This window comes from Vipera ursinii, assembly GCF_947247035.1.
Source record: "Vipera ursinii genome assembly, chromosome: 15".
In the NCBI taxonomy this organism is placed as follows: Eukaryota; Metazoa; Chordata; class Lepidosauria; order Squamata; family Viperidae; genus Vipera; species Vipera ursinii.
The window spans coordinates 1,764,026-1,785,109 of record NC_139528.1 but is presented as its reverse complement, the minus strand read 5'-3'; the positions used below and the strand labels follow the sequence as shown (position 1 = coordinate 1,785,109).

The 21,084-nt window shown below is 50.9% G+C and overlaps 4 protein-coding genes across 9 annotated transcripts in view; 3 read left to right on the top strand and 1 right to left on the bottom strand.

Annotated features, from left to right (window-relative positions):
- S100A1 (S100 calcium binding protein A1) overlaps window positions 1-522 on the top strand; it is a 1,143-nt gene extending 621 nt beyond the window's left edge. Inside the window, exon 2 of the mRNA XM_083374476.1 lies at window positions 181-522. Within this exon, the coding sequence (XP_083230602.1) occupies window positions 181-324 (144 nt within the window). The 3' untranslated portion in view covers window positions 325-522. The remainder of the gene's footprint in view (window positions 1-180) is intronic.
- An 861-nt stretch (window positions 523-1,383) lies between these two features.
- Window positions 1,384-8,059, top strand: CHTOP (chromatin target of PRMT1). 2 transcript variants are annotated; one of them, XM_083374680.1, is made up of 6 exons: window positions 1,384-1,650; window positions 2,541-2,621; window positions 4,777-4,927; window positions 6,343-6,526; window positions 7,472-7,609; window positions 7,848-8,059. In XM_083374680.1, the coding sequence occupies exons 2-6, from the start codon at window positions 2,557-2,559 to the stop codon at window positions 8,048-8,050; spliced, it is 741 nt and encodes a 246-aa protein (XP_083230806.1). In that variant the 5' UTR covers window positions 1,384-1,650; window positions 2,541-2,556; the 3' UTR covers window positions 8,051-8,059. The 2 variants fall into 2 exon arrangements, with proteins under 2 accessions (XP_083230806.1, XP_083230805.1); XM_083374679.1 differs by having other exon boundaries at window positions 6,340-6,526.
- Window positions 8,060-8,082: 23 nt separating this feature from the next.
- SNAPIN (SNAP associated protein) lies at window positions 8,083-11,577 on the top strand. 2 transcript variants are annotated; one of them, XM_083374678.1, is made up of 4 exons: window positions 8,083-9,880; window positions 10,635-10,681; window positions 10,769-10,887; window positions 11,154-11,577. In XM_083374678.1, exons 1-4 carry the CDS (start codon window positions 9,813-9,815, stop codon window positions 11,256-11,258), a joined length of 339 nt encoding a protein of 112 aa, XP_083230804.1. In that variant the 5' UTR covers window positions 8,083-9,812; the 3' UTR covers window positions 11,259-11,577. The 2 variants fall into 2 exon arrangements, with proteins under 2 accessions (XP_083230804.1, XP_083230803.1); XM_083374677.1 differs by lacking the exon at window positions 8,083-9,880 and adding an exon at window positions 9,893-10,051.
- Window positions 11,578-11,961: 384 nt separating this feature from the next.
- Window positions 11,962-19,281, bottom strand: ILF2 (interleukin enhancer binding factor 2). Of its 4 annotated transcripts, none has more exons than XM_083374643.1 (15): window positions 19,092-19,281; window positions 16,898-16,957; window positions 16,360-16,402; window positions 16,101-16,205; window positions 15,852-15,929; window positions 15,459-15,561; window positions 15,312-15,377; window positions 15,075-15,191; window positions 14,795-14,873; window positions 14,290-14,377; window positions 13,748-13,809; window positions 13,359-13,473; window positions 12,790-12,880; window positions 12,469-12,642; window positions 11,962-12,139 (listed from the first exon to the last, which is right to left on the bottom strand). In XM_083374643.1, exons 1-14 carry the CDS (start codon window positions 19,094-19,096, stop codon window positions 12,482-12,484), a joined length of 1,173 nt encoding a protein of 390 aa, XP_083230769.1. In that variant the 5' UTR covers window positions 19,097-19,281; the 3' UTR covers window positions 11,962-12,139; window positions 12,469-12,481. The 4 variants fall into 4 exon arrangements, with proteins under 4 accessions (XP_083230769.1, XP_083230767.1, XP_083230768.1 ...); XM_083374641.1 differs by lacking the exon at window positions 19,092-19,281 and adding an exon at window positions 17,313-18,976 and having other exon boundaries at window positions 11,962-12,136; XM_083374642.1 differs by lacking the exon at window positions 19,092-19,281 and adding an exon at window positions 17,313-18,975 and having other exon boundaries at window positions 11,962-12,103.
- Window positions 19,282-21,084: the final 1,803 nt, after the last annotated feature.

Here is a 21,084-nt window from a genome sequence, read left to right as displayed (position 1 = left end):
CTCTCGCTGCAAACCAGGGAATTCTGGGAAATAAAGGCGGGGTCCGTCACGCGCCCATTTCCCATTTTATCAAAAGGAAAAATAATAATAATAATTGCAAGTCAGAATCTGGGGGGAAATGTCAGGGAGGCGGTGTGAGGGCTGGGGGATTTAAGTGGATCGCGAATCCTTCTTTTCCAGACCCAGAGAGACGCGGAGGTGGTGGACAAGATCATGCAGGACCTGGACGAGAACGGCGACGGCGAGCTGGATTTCCAGGAGTTTGTGATCCTGGTGGCTGCCTTAACCGTGGCCTGCAACCCTTTCTTTTCGGAGGGCACCTAAGCTGCGGTCGTGGGAACCCAAAGCTTGGGAGTTGGGGGGGAAGGGTCCAGGCCCCCCCCACAGCGGCTCTTTGCTGTCCCTTCGCCAGGCCTTTTCTCTCCTTGTGGCTTCTCTGCCCAGCTGGGGCGCCAGGGGAGCACCCCCCCAAAGTGCCGTGTAACCACCTGCTGAGACAGCGCTGTTTATTAAAGCCCTCTAGTGAACTGTGCACCTGGTCTGGTCTCTTGTAGGGCAGGGAGAGCGGGGTGGGGGGCTTGGGGAAGAGGGGGGGAGGCAATCCGGGGCTCTTAAAGACAAGAGAGGAGCCTGGGGGAAGCAGGGAGCAGGACCCAGGTGCCCCAGGGGGGAGTCTGGAGGGGGGTCTTGCGGGCGCACTCACAAAATGGCCCTGGGGGGGTGTTGGCCAGCTAAAAATGCAAAAACTGCACTGTTTTCCCACACTAACTAGCCGTGCTCCAAACAGGCTCTTTGGGAATCAACTCAGACATTTAAAAGAACGGATGTTAATAATAATAATAATAATAATAATAAAGTTGGAAGGGACCTTGGAGGTCATCTAGTCCAACCCCCTGCTCAGGCAGGAAACCTTATACCATTTCAGGCAAATGGCTGTCCAGTCTCTTCTTAAAAACCTCCAGTGTTGGAGCATTCACCACTTCTGGAGGCAGGTTGTTCCACTGGCTAATTGTTCTAACTGTCAGGAAGTTTCTCCTTAGTTCTAGGTTGCTTCTCTCCTTCTTAAAAAAACAAAAAAACCTCTTAAAAAGTTAAGTTTGGGGGATAAAAACAATTCTCCCATTCATAAAAAGCGGCGCCCCGCCCACAGCCTCCAAGCACCGCCCCCTCGCAGCCCGTGATGAATGGAGCAAGGCTGCGGAAGTGTAGCTCCGCCCCCTCGCGGCTAAACGAAGAGCTATTCGTCGCTCGGCGCCGCTCTTGCCCCCCCCGCCCTTTCCCCGCGCTATAAAAAGTGCTTTGTTTGCGCCTGCGCGCCTCGTTGGGGAGGGCGGAGCCGCCTCGTCTCTCTCTCTCTCTCTGCCGGCGCATGCGCGAGCCCTGAAGAAAGAAAAGCCTGGGCGGCGCCATTTTGCCGGGCTCTTTCTGAGGCGAGATTTGCGAGCCGGAGAGGCGGAGAAGCCGCAGCGGCGGAGCGGAGAGCGCGTCGTGCTGCTCCGCAAAGACGGATAGTGAAGGGAGAACCACCACCGCCACCATCTTGGCGTTCAGGGCATCCGACGGGGCCGGCCGGGCGAGGCCTGAACGGAGCCTCCCGTCGCAGCCGCCGGCAGAGTCGCCAAGCAAGCCGGGCGAGCCTCGCCCCCGACGGTGAGGCCGCGCTGGGTGGCTGGGTGAAATTAGAGGGGCCTCGCGGGGGGCCGTTGCCCCCACGTGACCGGCTCCAATCGCGGCCTACCGGAAGGGGGTGGGCGGGCACTTCCGGTAGAGAGAGAGAGGGGGGGGTTGGGGCGGCTTCCTTGACCCCGCCCCCTCCCCACCTGGCTCTTAAAGGCTCTTCCGGACTTGACGTCTCCCGTCTGGGTATTATGGGCATTGCAGCCCTTCCTCGGGGGATGATGGGACTTGTAGTCCAGCTTTGCTAGGAGGAGGGCTATGGGAGAACCCCAGGCTGAGACAGGCTTGCTTACTTGAGGGTTTAGCCTTGCGGGATATCCCAGTGTGGTTTTTTTGCCCCCCCCCCTCCGCTCCCCGAACAATTCGCCCCCTCTAGAAGCCTGTATTGGATTCTGCATCGAGGGTTAATGAAATTTGCCCTGCAACAACCCTGCAGGGTAGGCTGGATGGGAGAGGGGAGGCCCCAAAGTAGCCTGAGGCGCTTCTGTGGCTGCTGCCTCCAGAGATGGGGATTCTAATGGGCAGCTGGTCACTTTCTGGTGGTCCGTAGGAGTCGATAAGAATATAAAATAAAATGGAGCCACTCTGGGGTGGTAATTAAGACACTAGGCTAGAAAGGAGGAGACCATGAGTCCAAGTACCCAGTCACCAGGAGACGGTGAGTTCTAGTCCTCCCTTAGGCAGGAAAGCATCTTGGCGCCTGTCCCTCCCCCTCAGCTGGACCTACCTCCCAAGGTGGTGGTTGTCAGGAAAATAGGAGGAGGGAAGCGTCTTGGATATGTCTGCCACCTGGAGTGATTTCAAAATAATAATAAAGGTAGAATATAAATGGGATCTTTTAGTAACCTCTTTTTTTTCTGCAGGTTCTGGGGACCAGAGATGGCCGCGCAGTCAGTGCCGAAAGTCGTGCTTAAGAGCACCAGCAAGATGTCTCTTAACGAGCGGTGAGGAACACAACGGCCACCTTCAGCTCATAAGATCTTTTTTCTTTTTTTACGTTGTTCCTTTTTTTTTTTAGTTTTGTCACTCTGTTTGGTATCCAGAACAAGAGTGGCCTTTGCGATGCTTGTTCTCTATCCAGAGGCAGCCGAGAGTGGTGGGCAGCTCCCCGCTGCCCTTCGATCCCGCGGCCCGCCGTGGTACACCAGGTTGAAAGGGCAAACGTGTCGGTCTAACTGGCAAACGGTCGTGTGGTGGGATGTGTCCTGAGGAAGCCCCACACCCTCCTTTTTTTTCTTCCACATGTGTTCATATGATGAGCCCGCAGCGCGGTAGCATGTGACCGCAGCTGCGGGAGGCTTCCTGCTGTGCCCGAGGCAGACGCGCCATCCCGTGTGGTCTGTGCTGTAAGAGGCAGGCAGCTGGCCGCTTGAACCAGCCCTAAGGCTCCTCGGAGGCCTTGTAAGAGGCAAGTGCTTGGCTCCATCACCTGCTTCCTCTCCTCTGCATGCCTTCCTCCTCCTCCTCTTCCTCCTCCGTGTCTCTGTAAGTTCAAATGTCCGACTGTCGGCTGAAGCTTCTGCTGTGTTCCCCTTCTGTCTTAAATTATACTCCTAGGTTCATCGCCCCAAATCTCCAGCAGGAGAGAATTGTGACCCAGCAGTTGTGAGATCTTAACTGTAGGAATGCCGGGATGTTTTCACAGCATCCTTTCTTCCCCTGGAAAAGATCATTACAGCTAGTCCTCGGCTTGCAGTGGTTTATTTAGTGGCCGTTTGACACTGACAAAAAGAGATTTATGACCCTTTTCCACATGACTGTTGCAGCATCCCCTGTGGCCAGGAGATCAAAATTCAGACACTTGGCAACCGACTCGTATTTTATGATGGTCACAGTATCTCGGGATCCTCTTGGCCTTTTGCAAAGGCAGTGGGGAAGCCAGGTTCACTTAACAGCCGTGTTCCTCACTTAATAACTGCAGTGTTTCACTGAACGGGCAAGAAAGGGGCAAAACTCAACTGTCTCGCTTAGCAACAGAAATGGGCTCGGTTGTTGTGGTAAGCTGAGGACTGCCTGTAGTCTTTTTTTTTTCTGGAGGTGATCGGCAACTTGATTTCCCCCAAAGCCTGTCGGATCCAGTTGGCAAAGCTCAAGGATCTGTCTCATTTAATTTTTTTTTATTTTAATTCCATTTATATCCCGCCCTTCTCCGAGGACTCAGGGCGGCTTACAAGCTTAGCAGTAGCCTTCATTCTATGTATATGCCTGCTTATTAGGGCTTTCACACACACCCCAAGCGGCATTATTACAAAGTCAGCTTAATTGCCCCCAACAATCTGGGTCCAAGGCCTTGTTAGCCCTCTGCTCCTGTTTCTACCAGTATCCTGAAGCAAACTGGGGATAATAAATATTCAACAAGTCTTGTTGGGCCCTCCTGATTTGTGTTACCTTTTGAAGACTGATTGGATCGCTGCTCCTAGAGGTGACGTTGAAGGTATACAAAATGCTTCCTGTACGGTGGTGATCCGATGCACGTTTTTTTTTAAACTCTGCTGCACAGACCAGCTTGAGCAAGAAAAGGGAGAGTGAGCTGAGCTGATTGTTTTATGCCAGTTTTAGTCCCCAAGGATGGTGGCTTTGAGAGGGCAGCGTGGGTCTCCATTATTTGATTTTGATATCTCTCTGTCTAAGTCTAGAGAGTGGCAGGTTTGGGAGTAACCTAGCACTTCTCCAGATCTTTCCTTGTCTCCTCGCAACCCTCCACCCCCCCCTCCCCATCTCTTCCCTGCCATTTCTGCTTCGTTCTGTCCGTTTCCCACCTTCGCCCGATTTTATTCGGAAGCCCGTCTCTGGTTTCCATCTACACCTTTTTGAATGTTGTGTGTCTTCCCCCCCCCCCACACACCTTCCCCCTCCCCCCGGCACGCTTTGTGGAAAAATGAAAAAAACCAAAGGCAAAAAAAAGAGTTCCAATTTACGCTTTAAACGGGATCTTGAGTGTGTAACCACTTTATTACGTTTTTTAAAAAAATATCGTGGGATGCAGCTGCCCCCACCCCCCCTACCCCCCTGCTCTGAGAGGGCTGTTGAAATGCCGCTTTAAAAATGGGTTTATAATGAAAGGTTTGTTTTAAACACCCGTTTTGTTCGACCTTGAAGCTTTACTAATATGCTGAAGAACAAACAGCCGATCCCGGTGAATATTCGCGCTACTATGCAGCAGCAGCAATTAGCCAGTGCCCGTAACCGGAGGCTGGCCCAGCAGATGGAAAACAGGCCTTCCGTCCAAGCTGCCTTGAAACTCAAGCAGGTGAGGCCGGGAGAGGAGAACCAGGTGGGGACTCTTCAGCGGCTGGCTGGGTGGGAAGGACCCGGGAGGGTAGGTGGGCGGGCTAAGTTGACCGGCCTAGATTGGATCCCGCCAGGGCTGAGTTTGGGCCTTCTCCTTGGCGAAAATAATTGGGTGAATTGGCACACACAAAAAAAAAGCGTGCAGTTTTTCTTCTGTGGAATTGTCGGGGTTGCAAAATCCCGGCGAGAAAGCCGGAGAGCGATTTAGGTTATAAATGAAAAGAGCCACTCTTCTAAGCTGTGCTTTTTAGTTGCTGGAGATTTTTGGAAGGAAAATAGTCCAGCCAGAGAGGCGGAATCCTATCCTGTTTTCCCCCCAAACGAGCTGGATTTTGTTTCCTTTGCATTTCAAACGCTCGGTTAAGTGGCATATCTCCCTTGCTTGTCGATAATTGTTTTTTTAAAGGGAAAATAAGTGTTTTTATCACTCTCTGGGCTTGTTCTGTTAATGTGGCAGTGACAAGTTGCATTGCATTCATGCTTTTCCACCCTGCCAGCAAAGAGGCATTGGGAAGGTTATTTTTTATTTTATTTTTATTTTATTTGGGGGGGGGCTTTCTTTTTTCTATGAAGCTGAGTCAAGCCACTCATGATTCTTCTAGCTGAGGTCTTCTTTCCCTCCCTTTCTATCCTTTTGGGGATGGGATGCTTTGTCCCAAAGGTGCTTCTTCTTCTTCCTCTTCCTCTTGTTCTTCTTCCTCTTCCTCCTCCTCCTCCTCCTTCAGACATCTGGACTGTCTTATTCCCTTCGAAAGCCTTTCGCTTCTCAGCCAAGAAGCGGCTTCATTTCTAACTGACCGGTGGGGAATGGAAGGAGTTATGGCAGGGGTCTTCAAGCTTGGCCCTTTTATGACTTGTGGACTTCAACTCCCAGAATTCTTCAGCCAACGCTGGCTGAAGAATTCTGGGAGTTGAAGTCCACAAGTCATAAAAGGGCCAAGTTTGAAGACCCCCTGATTTATGGATTCAAATGGGGAGAATAAATCCAGTTGCCTTTTTTGGGGGGGGGGGTGGGGGAAGTACCTTTTGGAACAACTTGGATGACTGACAATCCTCTGAAGCTCAACCCAGAAATTTCTGCCCATAAAGCTCGTGTCTTAACCAGGAGGGGCTTGCCAATCTCCCCTTTTGCTTGCCCTCAAACTGAATGAAGAGTCTGTCGTTCAGCCCCTGAACTAAGATTTCCAGAGCTGATTTCTTCCTGCGACTAAAAGCCGTGTGAGATTCTCTCCCCCCCTCCCCTTTCTCTCTCCCCCCCTGATGCTGCTAATATGCAAATTTCTGCCTTATAGGTTATATAAGGTAGCTCACACCTCGGTGTGCCGTTGCATGTTCTGCCTGTCCCCTTCTTCTAACCCTCCCTTCTTCCAGAAGAGCCTGAAACAACGTCTGGGGAAAAGCAACATCCAGGCACGCTTGGGCCGGCCGGCGGGACCCCTGACTCGCGGGGGGCTAGGAGGACGGGGGCTGCCGATGGGGCACAGAGGCCTACCCCGGGGCGCCATGCGTGGGGGCCGTGGCACACGGGGACTGCTGCGCGGAGGCATCTCCCTGCGAGGTGAGTACCCTCTTGGGGGCGGGGTGGGGCTCAAAAAAGAAGTGGCCTCTTAGTATATGCCCTTTGGCAGCAAGACTGCAATTTGTGGTTTCCCTGGGCTTGCAACGTGTGGCCGTCTTAGTAGCTTAGGAGTTACAGGTTGTTACAGGCCGTACGTCCTCGGCTTACGACCGCAATCGGGGCGCGAATCTCCATGATTGAGCAAGGGGCTCATTCCACGAGCCGTGCCTAATTCTGCAGCCTTTTTGTTGTTGTTGTTGTTGAAATTTGTTAAGGCGATCACGGCAGGAATGGGGCAGTCATTAAGCGGATCTGGCTGCTCCCATCGGCTTTGCTTGTCGGAAGCCGGCTGGGATGGTCACCAGTGGCGATCGCGTGATGCCAGGACGCGGCGACCGTCATAAATCCCTGCCGGTGACCGAGGGGACGTGGCAGCAGTCGCAAGCGCGAAGGCTGCTCGTGGGGGTCCCTTTTGTCAGCACCTTCGAACGGTCGTAAGTGGAGGACTCCCTGCCATTAACAAACCTGATTGGGGAAGTGGCAGGAAGGGATGCCCCGTTTTTTGAATTAGCCAGGAAGCTTTCTTGGCATCTTAACAAGAGTCCAGTTTGTCATATGTTTTTTTTTGGGGGGGGGAGCAGAGAGAAGCTTAGAGGTGGGGAAATTCTGTTATTTTATTTTATTTATTTATTTTAATTCCATTTATATCCCGCCCTTCTCCGAAGACTCAGGGCGGCTTACAAGCTTAGCAGTGTTGTGTTTTTTTCAGGATAATTGGGGGGGGGGTTGAGATTCTTTTGGGGTTCTTTTGCCCCGGAGAAGGTGGGAACTTTACCTGTGGAGACTTTTTTGGGGGGGGGGTATAGAGCTGGTTTGAATTTAGTGGTAGGGCTGTAAATCTCAAAGAGACCTTCTGCGTGGACCCTTCCCCCCTCCCTCTTTCAGGACAGAGCTTGCTCCGGGGGGGGCGAGGCATGGCCCCCCGGATGGGGCTGAGGAGAGGAGGCATGAGAGGCCGAGCGGGGCTTGGCAGGGGCGGCCTCGGCCGAGGAGCCATGGGACGAGGCGGCCTTGGCGGCAGAGGTGAGTGACACGAACCCCCAAAGGATCGGGGGTGTTGGGGGGGTGTTGTCTCCAAACCTGGCCCCTTTTTAAGACTAACTGCCAGAATTTCCCCGGCTGAGGGATTCTGGGAGTTGAAGTCCAGCAGTCTTTTAAGCCATGCCAGCTAGTTTATAGTCTCTTTGGGGGTTGGGTCTCCGATGCTCTCCCTCCTCCCTCCCTTCTCGCGGCCTTCTGACCGCCTCTTCTCCCCTCCAAGGACGCGGCATGGCCGGCCGGGCCAGGGGCGGCTTCGGGGGCCGCGGAAGAGGCCGTGGCCGGGGTAGAGGTGCCTCTCGCCCGGCGTTGACCAAGGAGCAGTTGGACAACCAGCTGGACGCTTACATGTCGAAGACGAAGGGACACCTGGACGCCGAGCTCGACGCTTACATGGCTCAGACAGACCCGGAAACCAATGACTGAGACGGGGAAGGGGGGGGCTTGGTGGGGGGGCACGGGGGTGCGTGTAGATTGGTCCTCTCTCCCCTCCCGGCAGCCCAGAATTGCCACCGTGGAGGACCTCCGAGGCGCACATGTAGAAAACCCAGGAGCCCCTATCCCTTCCGAACGCTTCCCCTTGGATGTTTTGAGGCTCCTGGTTGTGTGAACGCGTCGGGGGGAGCCAAGGCCCTTTTCTAAAGGCCTCCAGACATTGGGGGGGGGAGGGAAGGCTGAGCAACTCCTGTTGGTCCCCCGTTTTTATTAGCCAAGCAGCCTTGTCCTGGCCTCCCAGGGACCCCCATCTTCGCCCCGCAGTGGAGGAGCATGTCTCTCCCCCTCCCCAAACGCCCCTCCCAAAGACCAGGTTTGAGGGAGGGGCTCAGCCAAATCAGAGACCCTCCCACACTTTCCTGCTTTTGACTTTGTGGCTGGGAGCTCAAGGCCTCGGGATCCTTCCCTCCCCCAGGAGAAAATGAATTAAAACCCAAATGTAATTCTCTTAAGCCCAACAGCCTCAGAAGAAGCCGAGAAGGGTTGATTGTTATTATTATTATTATTATTTCTGCGTTTTATATGGCGACTTCTCACTGACATGCTCTTGGGGGGGAAGGTGTTGGGGGGCATTTGTGGGTTGCCAAGGAGACGGTTGCTCTCCCCCTCCCCCCCTCACTCTCTGCAGTTTTGTGAACTCTTGTTCTGAACGGCATCTTGTAACTTCCCAGTTTTTCTGTAAGAAACAATTGCAGGGAAATGAAAACTTGGACTGTGTGTCGTGTGTTGTTGTTTTTTTCCCCCCCAAGAAAAGATTCCAGGAGTGGAGGGGGGGGTCTGCAAAGAATTGAATTGTGTTGGTACCTTCCGCCCCATTGCTGGCCACCGTCTGCCGAGATCCCCTCCCAATTTTTCTTTTAAATTTCCTATAAAGTTCTCATTTCACAACTTCAATAGGCAGCTAAATAAACAGTCTTATCATTAAAAAAACCCAAAACACTAGCGCTCTAGTTTTCCTTGTCACAAAGCAAAGTGTGGGTCCTCCCTTTTCTGGGGTGTCCCTTTTCTCAAAATATGCTCAGAGGTTGACTGATTTGCATTTTTTGGGGGGTGGGGAGGCTGAGAGACTTGGAACCAACTAAGGACCGTCCTTTGTGCCCTATCGCAGCTTGTTGGCTTTGGGCATCCTCCATATTAAAATCTGAAAATAGAACACAAATATTCTCTCTCGTTGATTCAACGACGCTAAGCCCAAATCGGGGTTTGTGTACCGCACTAGCCGGGTAGTTATTTTGTGCAAAATCAACAAATCGAAATGTGGGAGACTAGCCCTCTTGATTCTGCTGGGGCAAGATTTTATATTTTAATTGGCTGCCTATTGTAACACCAGGCTTACAAAGGAAAGATAAATATCCTTAGAGAGGGATAGCTCTGTTAATAGATTTGGTCTCTGGAAAATTAATATTTTGTTGGCTTTTGGTTAAAAGCTTCCTGGGAGGAGGGATGGAATACAAGATTGGCTTTGCTTTATAATTTTATCAATTTTATAAGTATAAGCGAATGTGTATATTCCCATTAAAGCTTTAAGGGTGAGACCCCAACTCAACGCAGCTCCTTCTCTCCCAGGCGCCCTCCGACCTTGCAAGGGGGGAAAAAGCGGGGCGTTGCAAGCGACTTTCCCCCCTAAATTTCATATTATTTGGAGGCTTAGGTCGAAAGGCCACCGGACTTCGGGAGGACTCGGTTTCCCAGCATGCCTCTCGCCATGCGCCGCCCTGGGCAGCTCCGGCGCAGGCGCTCAACGGCCCGGCTGCCTTCCAGGTAAGGCTGTGCGCAGGCGCGGATGCTCCCGGCAGGCTTGATGGCGGCAGCGATGGCGGCGGGTCTTTCCAGCCCGGCGGGACCGGCCGCCCGGGACCTCTTCGCCGAGGGGCTGCTGGAGTTCCTGCGGCCGGCCGTGGGGCAGCTGGACACGCACGTCCACGCCGTCAGGTAGGCAGGCGGGCGGGTGTCCGTTCGGTGCAGCTTCCTTTCAGTTAGGCCAGGGGTAGGCAACCTCGGCTCTTTTATGACTCGTGGACTTCAACTCCCAGAATTCCTGAGCCAGCTATGCTGACTCAGGAATTCTGGGAGTTGAAGTCCGTGAGTCATAAAAGAGCCGAGGTTGCCGACCCCTGAGTTAGGCTGTGTGTGTTGGTGGGGGGGGGGGGTCAGAGACAGATAGGCAGACAGGTGGGTGCCCGTCCGGTGCAGCTGCCATGATTTGAAGCCGGGCTCCTGCATTCAGAGCCAGGCAGGTGGGGTGGAATCCGTCAGGTGCAGCTTCCTTTTCCTGGACATGCACGTCCATGCCATCAGTTAGGGGTGGTGTGTGTGTGTGTGTGTGTGGTGCAGACAGGTGGGTGCCCGTCCGGTGCAGCTGCCCTGATTTGAAGCCGGGCTTCTGCATTCAGAGCCAGGCAGGTGGGGTGTAATCCGTCAGGTGCAGCTTCCTTTATGTCTCATTGAGGTTTCAAACCGCTTAAAAGACCCCCACACACACCCAATTCAGGCCGTCTTTGTCTCTCTCCGGCAGGGAGAGCCAGGTGGAGCTACGGGAGCACATCGACAGCCTGGCCGCAGGTAAGTCCGGACATTAATGATGGAGCCCACTTTGGCCCCACCAGGCCCCCCACACACACACACAGTTTTCCCCTCCTTCCCTCCCAGAGCTCTGCCGGATCAATGAGGACCAGAAAGTTGCCCTCGACTTGGATCCCTACGTGAAGAAGCTGCTCAACGCTCGGCGCAGGGTCGTCCTGGTAAACAACATCCTGCAGAACGCCCAGGTGCCTTGAACGGGGCTGGCTTGCGGGCAGGGGATGATGGGGATTGGAGCCTGGCACAGTCTAAAGGGTGTCTAGAGACACAGAGGGGAGGGTAGTTCCTGTGGCTCTTTATGGGTATTTTTTTGCAGCTACCAAAATGGAGTAACAAAGTTTGAGTGTTGGGGTTAGCCATTAGTTTTTTTTCCCCAATTCTGTCGCAATTTTGAACACTGTCATAAGTCGGGGACTAGTCGTAACTGCTGCCTAACCGTGTTTCTTTCCCTCAGGAACGCCTGAGAAGGCTCAACCACAGCGTGGGCAAGGAGACCGCCCGGAGGAAGGCCTTCCTGGACGCGAGTAGCAACTACCCCCATAGCTCTCCCAGCAAGTGAGGAGGGGGTCTGGAAGGGCTGGGGGAAAAAAGAGACACCAGAAACTCCAGAATAAACCTTGCAAAGCGACAAAAAATTGGGCTTTCGGGGTGCAGCCCAGAGGAAAAGATTGTGCTGGGCTCATTTTGCAACTCAAAGCAGAGGGGAAGAATGGACGTAATTTTGCGTCGCGGGCTGTTAAAATTATACCCCTGCAGAGTGGAAGGGTGGGTCCCTTAATGTGTGCAGGAAAGTAACAATAACGTAAAAGTTGGACTGTGATTTATTTTTTTTTCCTTCGGCTGGGGGGGAAAAAAATAAAAGTTTCAACGAAAATGAACTCTTTCCGTCTTGCAGGCTGATTTTGGAAAAAACATTGGGAGAGTCTTTTACACCAAGGAGCAGTTAAGAGCATTCTCTGGAAACATCCCCGTGGGTTAAACGCTAAATTTGCAGCTGCTTTGGGGGATAAATTCATTGAAAAAGCACAGGAGGCATGCAATGCCCAGCAAAAATGTGACCGCCCAGGAGGGTTGTTGTTGACTTGAAAAATTCAGAAAAATAACTGAAGTCGCAGGAAGTTTAGCGTAGAAGGTAATTCCCACCCCTCTTCCTGTAGTGAAAAGGACCGTTAAAAAGGACTTGGAAGGGGATTCCTGGTGAGGATGTGTGTGTGTGTGAATGGTAATGTGAAGGCCTCTTGGATTCGACAGCAATGAAGAATTACAAAACTTTTTATAAGGAACACCCCATTTTAATGGTAAAAGTTATAAAAACAAAAGACATTTAAGAGCTGGACAGAGAGAAGAGCGGGCTTTGTCACGTTCTGTGGCTGGCTCATCGCGTTTCAGACGTGGAGAATTCCTCTGAAAAGACGGAAATAGGATTGAGTTTTAAGTCTTCTGAAAGACAGAAACATGGGTTTTAATTTTTTCCCTTTAAAAAAAAATTGGGTGGGTGGGGGTTCCTGTTTTGGGACAATTAAGGCTGCAAATATTTCACAAAGAAGCCCCAGCCAGCCCTTTTTGAGATCCTGGCTCTTGAGACTCTGAGCTTTTTTTTTTTTTTTTGGTGGGTCCTGATTTGGGCAACATCTGGAAGACTTGAAAACAGGTGTTCAGAAGACCTTAACCCGGTTGATCCCACCTGAGCCCTCTGGGAAGACACTGCCCCCCCCCGCCCCTTCCGCCTCCAGAGGGAAAATGGTGCAGCAGCAGGATTCAAAATGTACCTGAGGGCCCGGATCACTCCTGAGTTTCCATGTTCTCCTCTTCCTCCCCAGCGGCCGGCTCTTCCTGGTTCTCTTCCTCCTCCTCCCCCTCCTTCTTTTCCGGCGGCTTCTCGTAAGCCTTCTCCGACGGGGTCACGATCACCCCTTCCCAGGTGGACATTTCCGTCGCGAGGTCTGCAAGCCAAGGAACTTCAGACGTCCAGGAAGACGGGGGAGGGGCACGCCAGCCACCCCCTTGGTGCCCATTTCTCTGGGTTTCTTACGGACTCGGATTGGCGGCCTCTCCCTCCCTCCCTCCCTCCCTAACGCTCCCACACTTACAGTTGGCATCTCCCTCCTGCCCCAGGATCTTGCGGTAGCCCCCGTGAGAGAGAATGCGGACGAGGGTTTGAGCCGTGTAGCAGACCATGTCCTAAGAGGGAAAAAGACGGAGGCTGCCCTGAGTTAGGGGCCTTAAACCCCACTTTCCACGGCCTCGCTGCTCTTCCGCTGAAATTTTAACAAACTGCAGAGAGAAGCTAAGCCAGGCTTATAAACAAGAGTTTCCCACACTAGCAAATGAGAGACAACTTTACAATTTGCAGCTATAATCACAGCGCCAGGCTGTATTTAATGGGACATCCAGGCTGAACTCAGCGAGAGACAAATTCCCGGTGTGTCTAACCACACGTGGCCAAATAATCGAAGCACAAAGAGTTTCTAACCAAAGCCGCAAATGACGCAGGAAAAAAGCCTCAATTTAAAAGGCTTTAAATTTATTTAAGTATAATCGGGCAGGGATTTAATGGGGGCATCTGGCAAGCGACTCGGCTGCAGTCAAGGCGAACTGGGAAAACCTCTGATCGATCTTGAGGGTGACCCAATTTAAGGCAAGTGGCTGAGAATGCTACCTGCTGCTCCAGGGTCATAACGGTGTGGACTCGGAAATTCCCGCTCTCGCACGGGTCAGTGATGCCGACCGAGCCGGGAAGGAACAGCCCCGCAGCCAAGATCTGAAGGCAGCGCCTGGGAACAAAACAAAAGCAGAAAGACAAAAGTTTCTCCATGGCTGTTCTTGATGAGGAATTTGAGTTGCTAATGTTTTGATCCCAAAAAGCAAGTGCAAAGCTTGGAGTTGGTGTGTGTGTGTGTGTTCGTTCGTTCGTTCCCCAGTTCTGGGAATCTGAAGCACTCAATGGGGCCTTAAGGATGACCAGAAGCAAAGAAGCTTTTTCACCCTTAAAATAATAATAATAAAAAAAACATTTCAAGTCTTGGGAACGTGATTTTCAACTGTTACCTGTAAGCTACGTTGAGAGCCAAGGGCTGCCGAGTCGGGTTGTTCATCACTGCGTAGTGTCCCTGGAATCAGAAAAAAAAAAGAGACCTTGGATTCAGCGAGAGGAGTTTGATTTTCACTCCCCTCTGCCTAGGAGCTCAAATCTAGCAAGTGTGAACTGGGAAACAGGAATTATTTCGGTGATCAAAGGGATCTGCATCCTCACGGTTTGCCTGATTCTATTTAAGGGACAAATATTTGTAGCTAAAACCAGGATCAGGGAAAATGACAAACGGCTGGCGTTCCTTCGCAATGAGTTCAAATCCAGGAGTGGCTCTCTGGGAAAAGGCCTAAAAATTAAATTATTTGGGCTGCGCTTTTGAATCCCAAGAATTCTGCTTCCCTAAACGACTTGGCTGTCAGATCTCAAGGGAGATGGAAATTGAAATCAGCTCTATACGGCGCAAGAGAGGTGAGGAATCCAAGTGCCAAGGATGCAACTGGCACATCTAAATTTTGGAATTTAGTTTTCTTTAAACCTCCCCACTCGTTCTGAAACCTACGAGTAAGTCGAGGATCCACGGTGTGAGAGGCTCGAAGCCCGGAAACCGCATCCTGAGGTCCTTTAAGAGGCGGATCAAAACTTTCACCCTGAAAGGAGAAAAGGGCAGTTGTGGTCCTCTCCGACGCAAAACTTTGAGGCCAGGAAGCTGAGGAGTTGGTTAAGTCCCCACCTCAGCAAACGCCTTCAAGTAATGCACAAGGACCACACCAGTTTGCGATGGGAACGAAAGGATGTTCCCGAGTGCCCAAACCCGTGCTTGAATATTTTGACTGGGAAAATATCGTGCTAACGTGGAGGCTGCCATGCTGAGACACAGCTGGCTTCTAGACAAAGCAATGATTAATAAGCCTTCGAAACTACTTGCTTTAAGACAAGGCAGCCAAAAACTAGGCTAAACGGAAGCCAAAAATGGCAGGCAAAATACAAAAACTTGCTCCTCTTTTCCAGGGACAGAAAGCAGCTCCCAGATTAAAAAAAAAATTTCCAGGAAAAAATAAACTTACGTGGACTGCGAAGCGTTTTCTTCAAACCAGCGGGCGTGTCTGATGGCAGCCAGGGCGCTCTGCAGCACTTTAATATCCACTGGGGGAGAAATATCTTATTATTCACTTTGCTCCTTCGCTTTTATCCAGAGTTTTAAAAGTCCCCCCAGAAGCAGGCTGGAAACACAGGTTTTCCAAGCTTGCCGACCTTGTACGCAATCTCCTTTATTTTCTGTACTCGACCCTAACCCTAACCCACTCCCACCTTTTCCCAAGGGAGGAAGCAGCCCACTACACTTACGGTGCAGCTCGGGGTCCAGCTTGCGAAGGTTGGGGGGCACGGTGGTGATGAGAATTTTCACCGTGGCGTCCGCCGAGCTGATTTCAAAGCCCGTCTCGTTGGTGAGCATGGTCAGCACTGAGAGGTGGGGGGGAAAAAAAAGAGGAAGTTAATTCAGGAGATTATGGATCCCGTTATTTGGGAAAAGAGCTCTCTGCCAGCCGGGCAGTCCGTCACTCTGCGGGAGCCGTGGCTTACCTTCTGCGGGGTCCTGGGTCCGGAGAGACTCCACAACCTTGTTCCCCAAAGCAGCAACGGCTTCTACTGCAGGAGAAGGCAAGAGTTCAGCTTAGGAGGTTGTGACTTCCCCCAACCCCACCTTCTTCCCTGACGGCCAACACCTACACGTGGGCAAGATTTTGAGGATCACAACCAGATCCGCCACATTGTGGCCCGTCATCATGGTGCCTTTCTTGTAGGAGCCCACCTGGCGGACTTCTTCGATTTGCTGGGAAGGAGGGAGAAGGGGAAAAAAAAAAGATGGGAAAATGGGATTTCAGGAAGGCAAGGTTAGACTAGAAGACCTCCAAGATCCTTGCCAATCTTGTTTTCTGTTATTTTGTTAAACGTGGCCCTGGTGTGAATGTAACCACAGTGAAGTTATAACCTGGAACGCAAAGCAGGAAGCTCATTTCCAGCCCCGTAAAAATGTAACTATTCTTAAAATCTTTGGCCGGCTGACTTGGTAAACACACCCATTCTCCACGCTCCTACTAGGGAGAAGGAAAAGAAACTCACCACTTCGAACGTTCCTGGTGCCACAATCAAGTTGTCGATCACGTTGTTGATCTTAGTGACCAGTGAAAGAATGGAAGCCTAATTTGGAAGAGGACGGGGGTGGGGGGTAAGAAAGAGCATTTAAAAGCCTTAATTCTCCACCTCTCCGCACATTTAAAATAGGAAAATTAGACTTGGACGTTAAGCTCCTGTCGCCGACTTTAACCAACCTATTTTTATTTTGCCCTGGGAGGAACTTGGGGGACACACCTGTTCAGCGGATGTTGGAGCAAGATCCTGGTTTCTCTTCAACAAGGCTTCGCTGAAGGAGGTTTCATCAGGAGCCGGCTTCACCCGGGGGAAAGCCATCTCGCACTGAAGGCAGAAAAACCCTGTTTAAGGAAGGGGAATGTTGCCCCCCCCTGCCCACATCCCTTGCCTTCTAGAGCAAACGGTTCGGTTTGTTTTTTAAAGACTTTTCGACAACCAGCCACGAGACGTATTGGGGGAGGCAGCCAGACCCACTCACCACGTAGAAGTCAAAAGGGATGTGAGGCACAAAAGGTCGGAACCTGAAAGAGAGGAAAGAAAAGAGGTGAGGATTCACACCTGCCTTATCCGCGAGTGACAATCTGTGCTGCCTTTCAAGATTTGGGGGGAGGGGGGGAGAAGAATTTAAGATCTTCTGCACTAGGTTAATGTGAGATTAAGAGCCCCCTCCTCTCTGCACAGAAGGATAGGAAGAGAAGTCATGAGCCAATGTGCTAGGTGGGTCATCCAAGTTGGACAGAACTGGGAAAAAAAATACTGATTTTGGCTTTCCTAAGGTTTGGAGCAGAAATTTCAGTCTGGCACCGTAAGGATGGCTCCCAAGTAAATTTGGTTAGAACTGGATTCTAACCAAACTAATCAAGGAGAGAAGCAACCTGCAATTAAGGAGAAACTGCTGCAAAGTATAGCAGTGTTTACACTTGATAGTCAGGAAGCATGCAAAGTTCTCTCCATTGCTAGGTTTGCTGCTCTGGGTGTAGTCACCCCTTTGTTTCCCCCCCCCATGTGGAATTTACCCGCTGCCAGGGCCTCCTCGAGACCCAAAGCGTCCGCCGCGGCCACGGCCTCGGTCGCCCCTGAAAGAAATGGAGGGGAATGGGAATCAGCGAAAGTCGAGGCTGGGATACGTTGTCTTCTGCGCATCGTTCGTTTACGTAAAGGATGGGGAAGCATTGCTGGGTGTGGGAGAGCTTGAAACTTACAAGAGGGATTTTCGTAGCCCACCAAATGGGTCTCCGATGGCACCGATTCCCCACAGCTCAGCTAAATGTCTCTTATCTAACTCCCCCATCTGCTGAACCCCTCTGGGCTCCCCTACCGCCCACCTGGATCCTGGCAGGTTCGATGTAGCTTCCTGGAGGAGACCCAGCTGTCCCTCCTCTGGCCTCGTGACCCTCAGACCCACATGCCCCCTTGCCTTCCGAAAAGAACCTTGCAAGATCTGGCGGAGGCTCCATTGCATTCAGCTAATCCAACACCTCTTCAAAACAGAGCAAGGAGACGCGGGCCGTCTTCTCTGGCCATATCAGGGTCCCAGCATCTGGCATTTTTAGAGGGTAGACTCCATCTTGTCCGCAGAGCTTCCATCCCCGGCTCGCTTCACACCAATAGACGGTTCCCCAGAGCAGCCCTCCCCTCCGTAGTTTTTTTGGGGAGAAGATAAGAGCTTCTGGAAGCCACCGCCAGGACCCTAAAAGAGCAGGCTTCCCCGTCCTTCCCGCCCACATACACACAAGACAGACACATGCACACCCCTTTTCAGTCACCTTGGGGGCCAGCCTAGCCCCCACCCAAAACCAGAGGCACTGGACTGCATCTCATTCAAAGGGGGAAATCCAAGGGAGATAGGCCGTTGAGAAATATGAAATATAAATAGACAAACTTGAAAGAGTCAAACCAAGTTGAAAAAAACCCCCAAAGGAACAATAAAAGGCCGCTAACTTTGGATCCCAGAAGCGCAGCTGCCCCTAATTTAGGGGGGTCCCCCTAGGAAGCCCCCCCCCCCCGAATAGTCATCAGGGGAGGCCAGGCCAGGGGTCTCCAAACTTGGCAACTTTTAAGCCTTCAGGAGTCCAATTCCCTGAATTCCTTAGGCAGCATCTGGAGTTTATTTAGATTCTAAACCTAGATTTAGATCTAGGCTTGCTCAAGGTAGACGGATGGGTGTGTGAAGCAAGGATGGTGTGTTTGTGTGTGTGTGTGTGATAACCTGGATTTTCTCCTGCCAGAGGTGTGGATTTTTCCTTTCCCAGGATTCCCTACCAGCACGGCCCTGGCAGGGGATTCTGGGATGTGAAGTCCAAAGACCCCTGCCCAGCTGGGAGGAAAGCAAACAAAACAGCATCTCCTTGAGGCCGGGCAGCCTACCTGGCAGGGGAGTTGTGTGTGTGGTGGTGGTGGGGAGAGGATTCTCAAAGCCAAGGCAGAGAAAAAACCACAGGAATTCAATAGGAAAGTTTTGGAAATCCAGAATAATCATAACTACAACCCTTATAACCATAATTTTATTTGTTCAGGGACGGATGTAATTTTTTAAAATTGTATTTTTTGTTTTAATCACCCTGTAAACCGCCCTGAGTCCTTTGGGAAAGGGCGGTATATAAATGTAATAAAATAAAAATAAATAAATAATATAATCATCATCATTATAACATCACAATTATACAATCAACCCGGTAATGATCATTTTGATCATAATCGTAAAATCCTAACAATTGTGATCATACCGCAGCAATCAGTTTTATTACTAATTACTACCGTCGCTATCCATGCTAGATTATCACTATCGTTAACGCGATTATTTCTATTATTATTATTAAGAATACTTATTTATTTATTTCGACTTATATACACGAACAGGAACCACCCTCAACGAGCGTCCAAACGCCTCCCCTGCGCTGCAGATAGACTGCTCCTGTTTCTGGAGGCTCTACTTTCCCTCTTTCCCCACCACCACCCTGGGACTACAACTCCCATCAGGGCTCTCTCTCTCTCTCGCGGGCGCGCGCGGGACGATGGGAGTTGTGGTCCATGCGCCGCCTCCTCTCCCGAGCGAAGCTTAGGAGGCGGGGACGATGGGAGTTGTAGTCCGGCCGTACCTTTTTTCCTTCCTCCCCCCTCCCCACCCCCACTTCTCCTCCTGCTTTTCCTTCCCCCGCCGAGGAAGGCCTCGATTTTTCCCCCCTCCTCCTCCTCTTCCTCCGGCCTCACCTCATGTCTCCGTCAGGGAAGGGACCGTCTCCGCTCCGGCTGAGGCGGGGAAAGCGATTCCCGGCGGCCGCGCTCGGAAGTTAGGGGAGAAAAGCGTGAGGAGAAATCTGAAAGAAAAGCCACCCGGCCTGCTCCAGCACCCGCCGCTTTTCGCCCGCCTCGCAAGAAGCCGCGCCGCGATTGGACAAGCGGCCCAGTAAGAGGGCTCTCTACGGGTTGCTCTAGCCGCTGGCCCGCTTGGGCCAATCGCGGGAGCGGGTTGGGTTTTTTCCCCGCCCTTCTCCGGAAAGCCATTGGTCTTTCCGCCTGTCTGTCCCCCACGGGACGCCGCTTCTGCAAACAAGGGGGAGGTAGCCAATGGGAAGGTGGCGAGCGGGAAGCGCAACCAATCCTAAGCAGAGGAGTGGGCGGGACGTTCCGGCCGTCGACGTACGCGCGGCGCGGGAAGCCTGTATTTTCAAGCGTCCATTCAAAAGCAGAGTTGAAAGTGTTTAGTGCGCATGTGCTTCAGCTTTTCATAATAGGCCGAAAGAGGGCGCCTTCGCCCCGAATAGCAGAGTGGCGCAGCGGAAGCGTGCTGGGCCCATAACCCAGAGGTCGATGGATCGAAACCATTCTCTGCTAGTCTGTTTTTTTTTTTCTTTCCCCCCCTCTACAAAATAATTCAAGATAAGTTCCGAAAATCCCATGCACGTTTTTCTTTAGTCTTTCAATTAGGCGCTTGGCTTATTATTATTGCATTTAAGTAGGCGACTTTTGCATTCTGGGCGTCCCTGGGAATGATAGACCCAGTCAGACTGGGAAAACTCTTCGCATCATGGATGAGTTTCCTTTCCCCGCTTCTGCATCTGGGTTTCCTTTCTCGGGACTTTCCACCAACTCTGCCTTTTTTCCACTCCTGTCTGGGATTCAAAGTTTTTTTTTTACTTTATTTTAATAACCTGTAAATTTTCCTATGCGTTGCGTTGCAGGGTGTGCATTAAATTGGCAAGCCTAATCGAGGTGCTTTTTTTGTTTGTTTGTTTTATCTGGGAATTTAGCTGTGCAAAATCTGGGTTTAGTTGGCTGAATATTTTTTAAGAAACTCTGCTTTCCACGGAGCTGGAGAAAGAATCCAGTTTGAACTCAGAAGCGGGCTCAGTTTACCCATCCAGAGGTGCTGCTTCTTTTTTGCTTGATCTCCTGTTGGTGCCTTTATTCTTAAACTAAAAAGCCATTCCCATTTGCCTTCCTTTCTAAGGTTTAATTATTGCCCCCTTTGGGTGAAATCGGTGCAGAGCAAAACGCCGTCCGGTAGAGGGCGCCTTTGTCCTTCCAACCATTTCTTAACCCTTCTGATTCTCCCACCTTTGGCCAGGGGTGCTCAAGGGGCGGGGTGGATTCCCCCCCTCCCAAAAAAACAAACAAACACCTGGGCTTATAACTTATGTTTTCCCTGTCAAAACCCTGGGAAAACTTGTTTTAGGAGGATTAATTTTGCATTTTTGCAGAAACTGAATGCCCAGTTAAAGAATTGTCTCTGCTAGGTAAACTTACAGCCCATTTATGGAAATGTACATGTAGCTTGCATATATCTATCTATCTATCTATCTATCTATCTATCTATCTATCTATCTATCTATCTATCTATCCATCTATCCTATCATTCTTTCTTAATATCTATCTATATCCATCCATCCATCCATCTATCTATCTATCTATCTATCTATCTATCTATCTATCCATCTATCCTATCATTCTTTCTTAATATCTATCTATATCCATCTATCTATCTATCTATCTATCTATCTATCTATCTATCTATCTATCTATCTATCTATCCATCTATCCTATCATTCTTTCTTAATATCTATCTATATCCATCTATCTATCTATCTATCTATCTATCCTATCATTCTTTCTTAATATCTATATCTATCTATATCCATCTATCCATATTTCTCTCTCTCTCTCTCTCTCTCTCTCTCTCTATATATATATATATATATATATA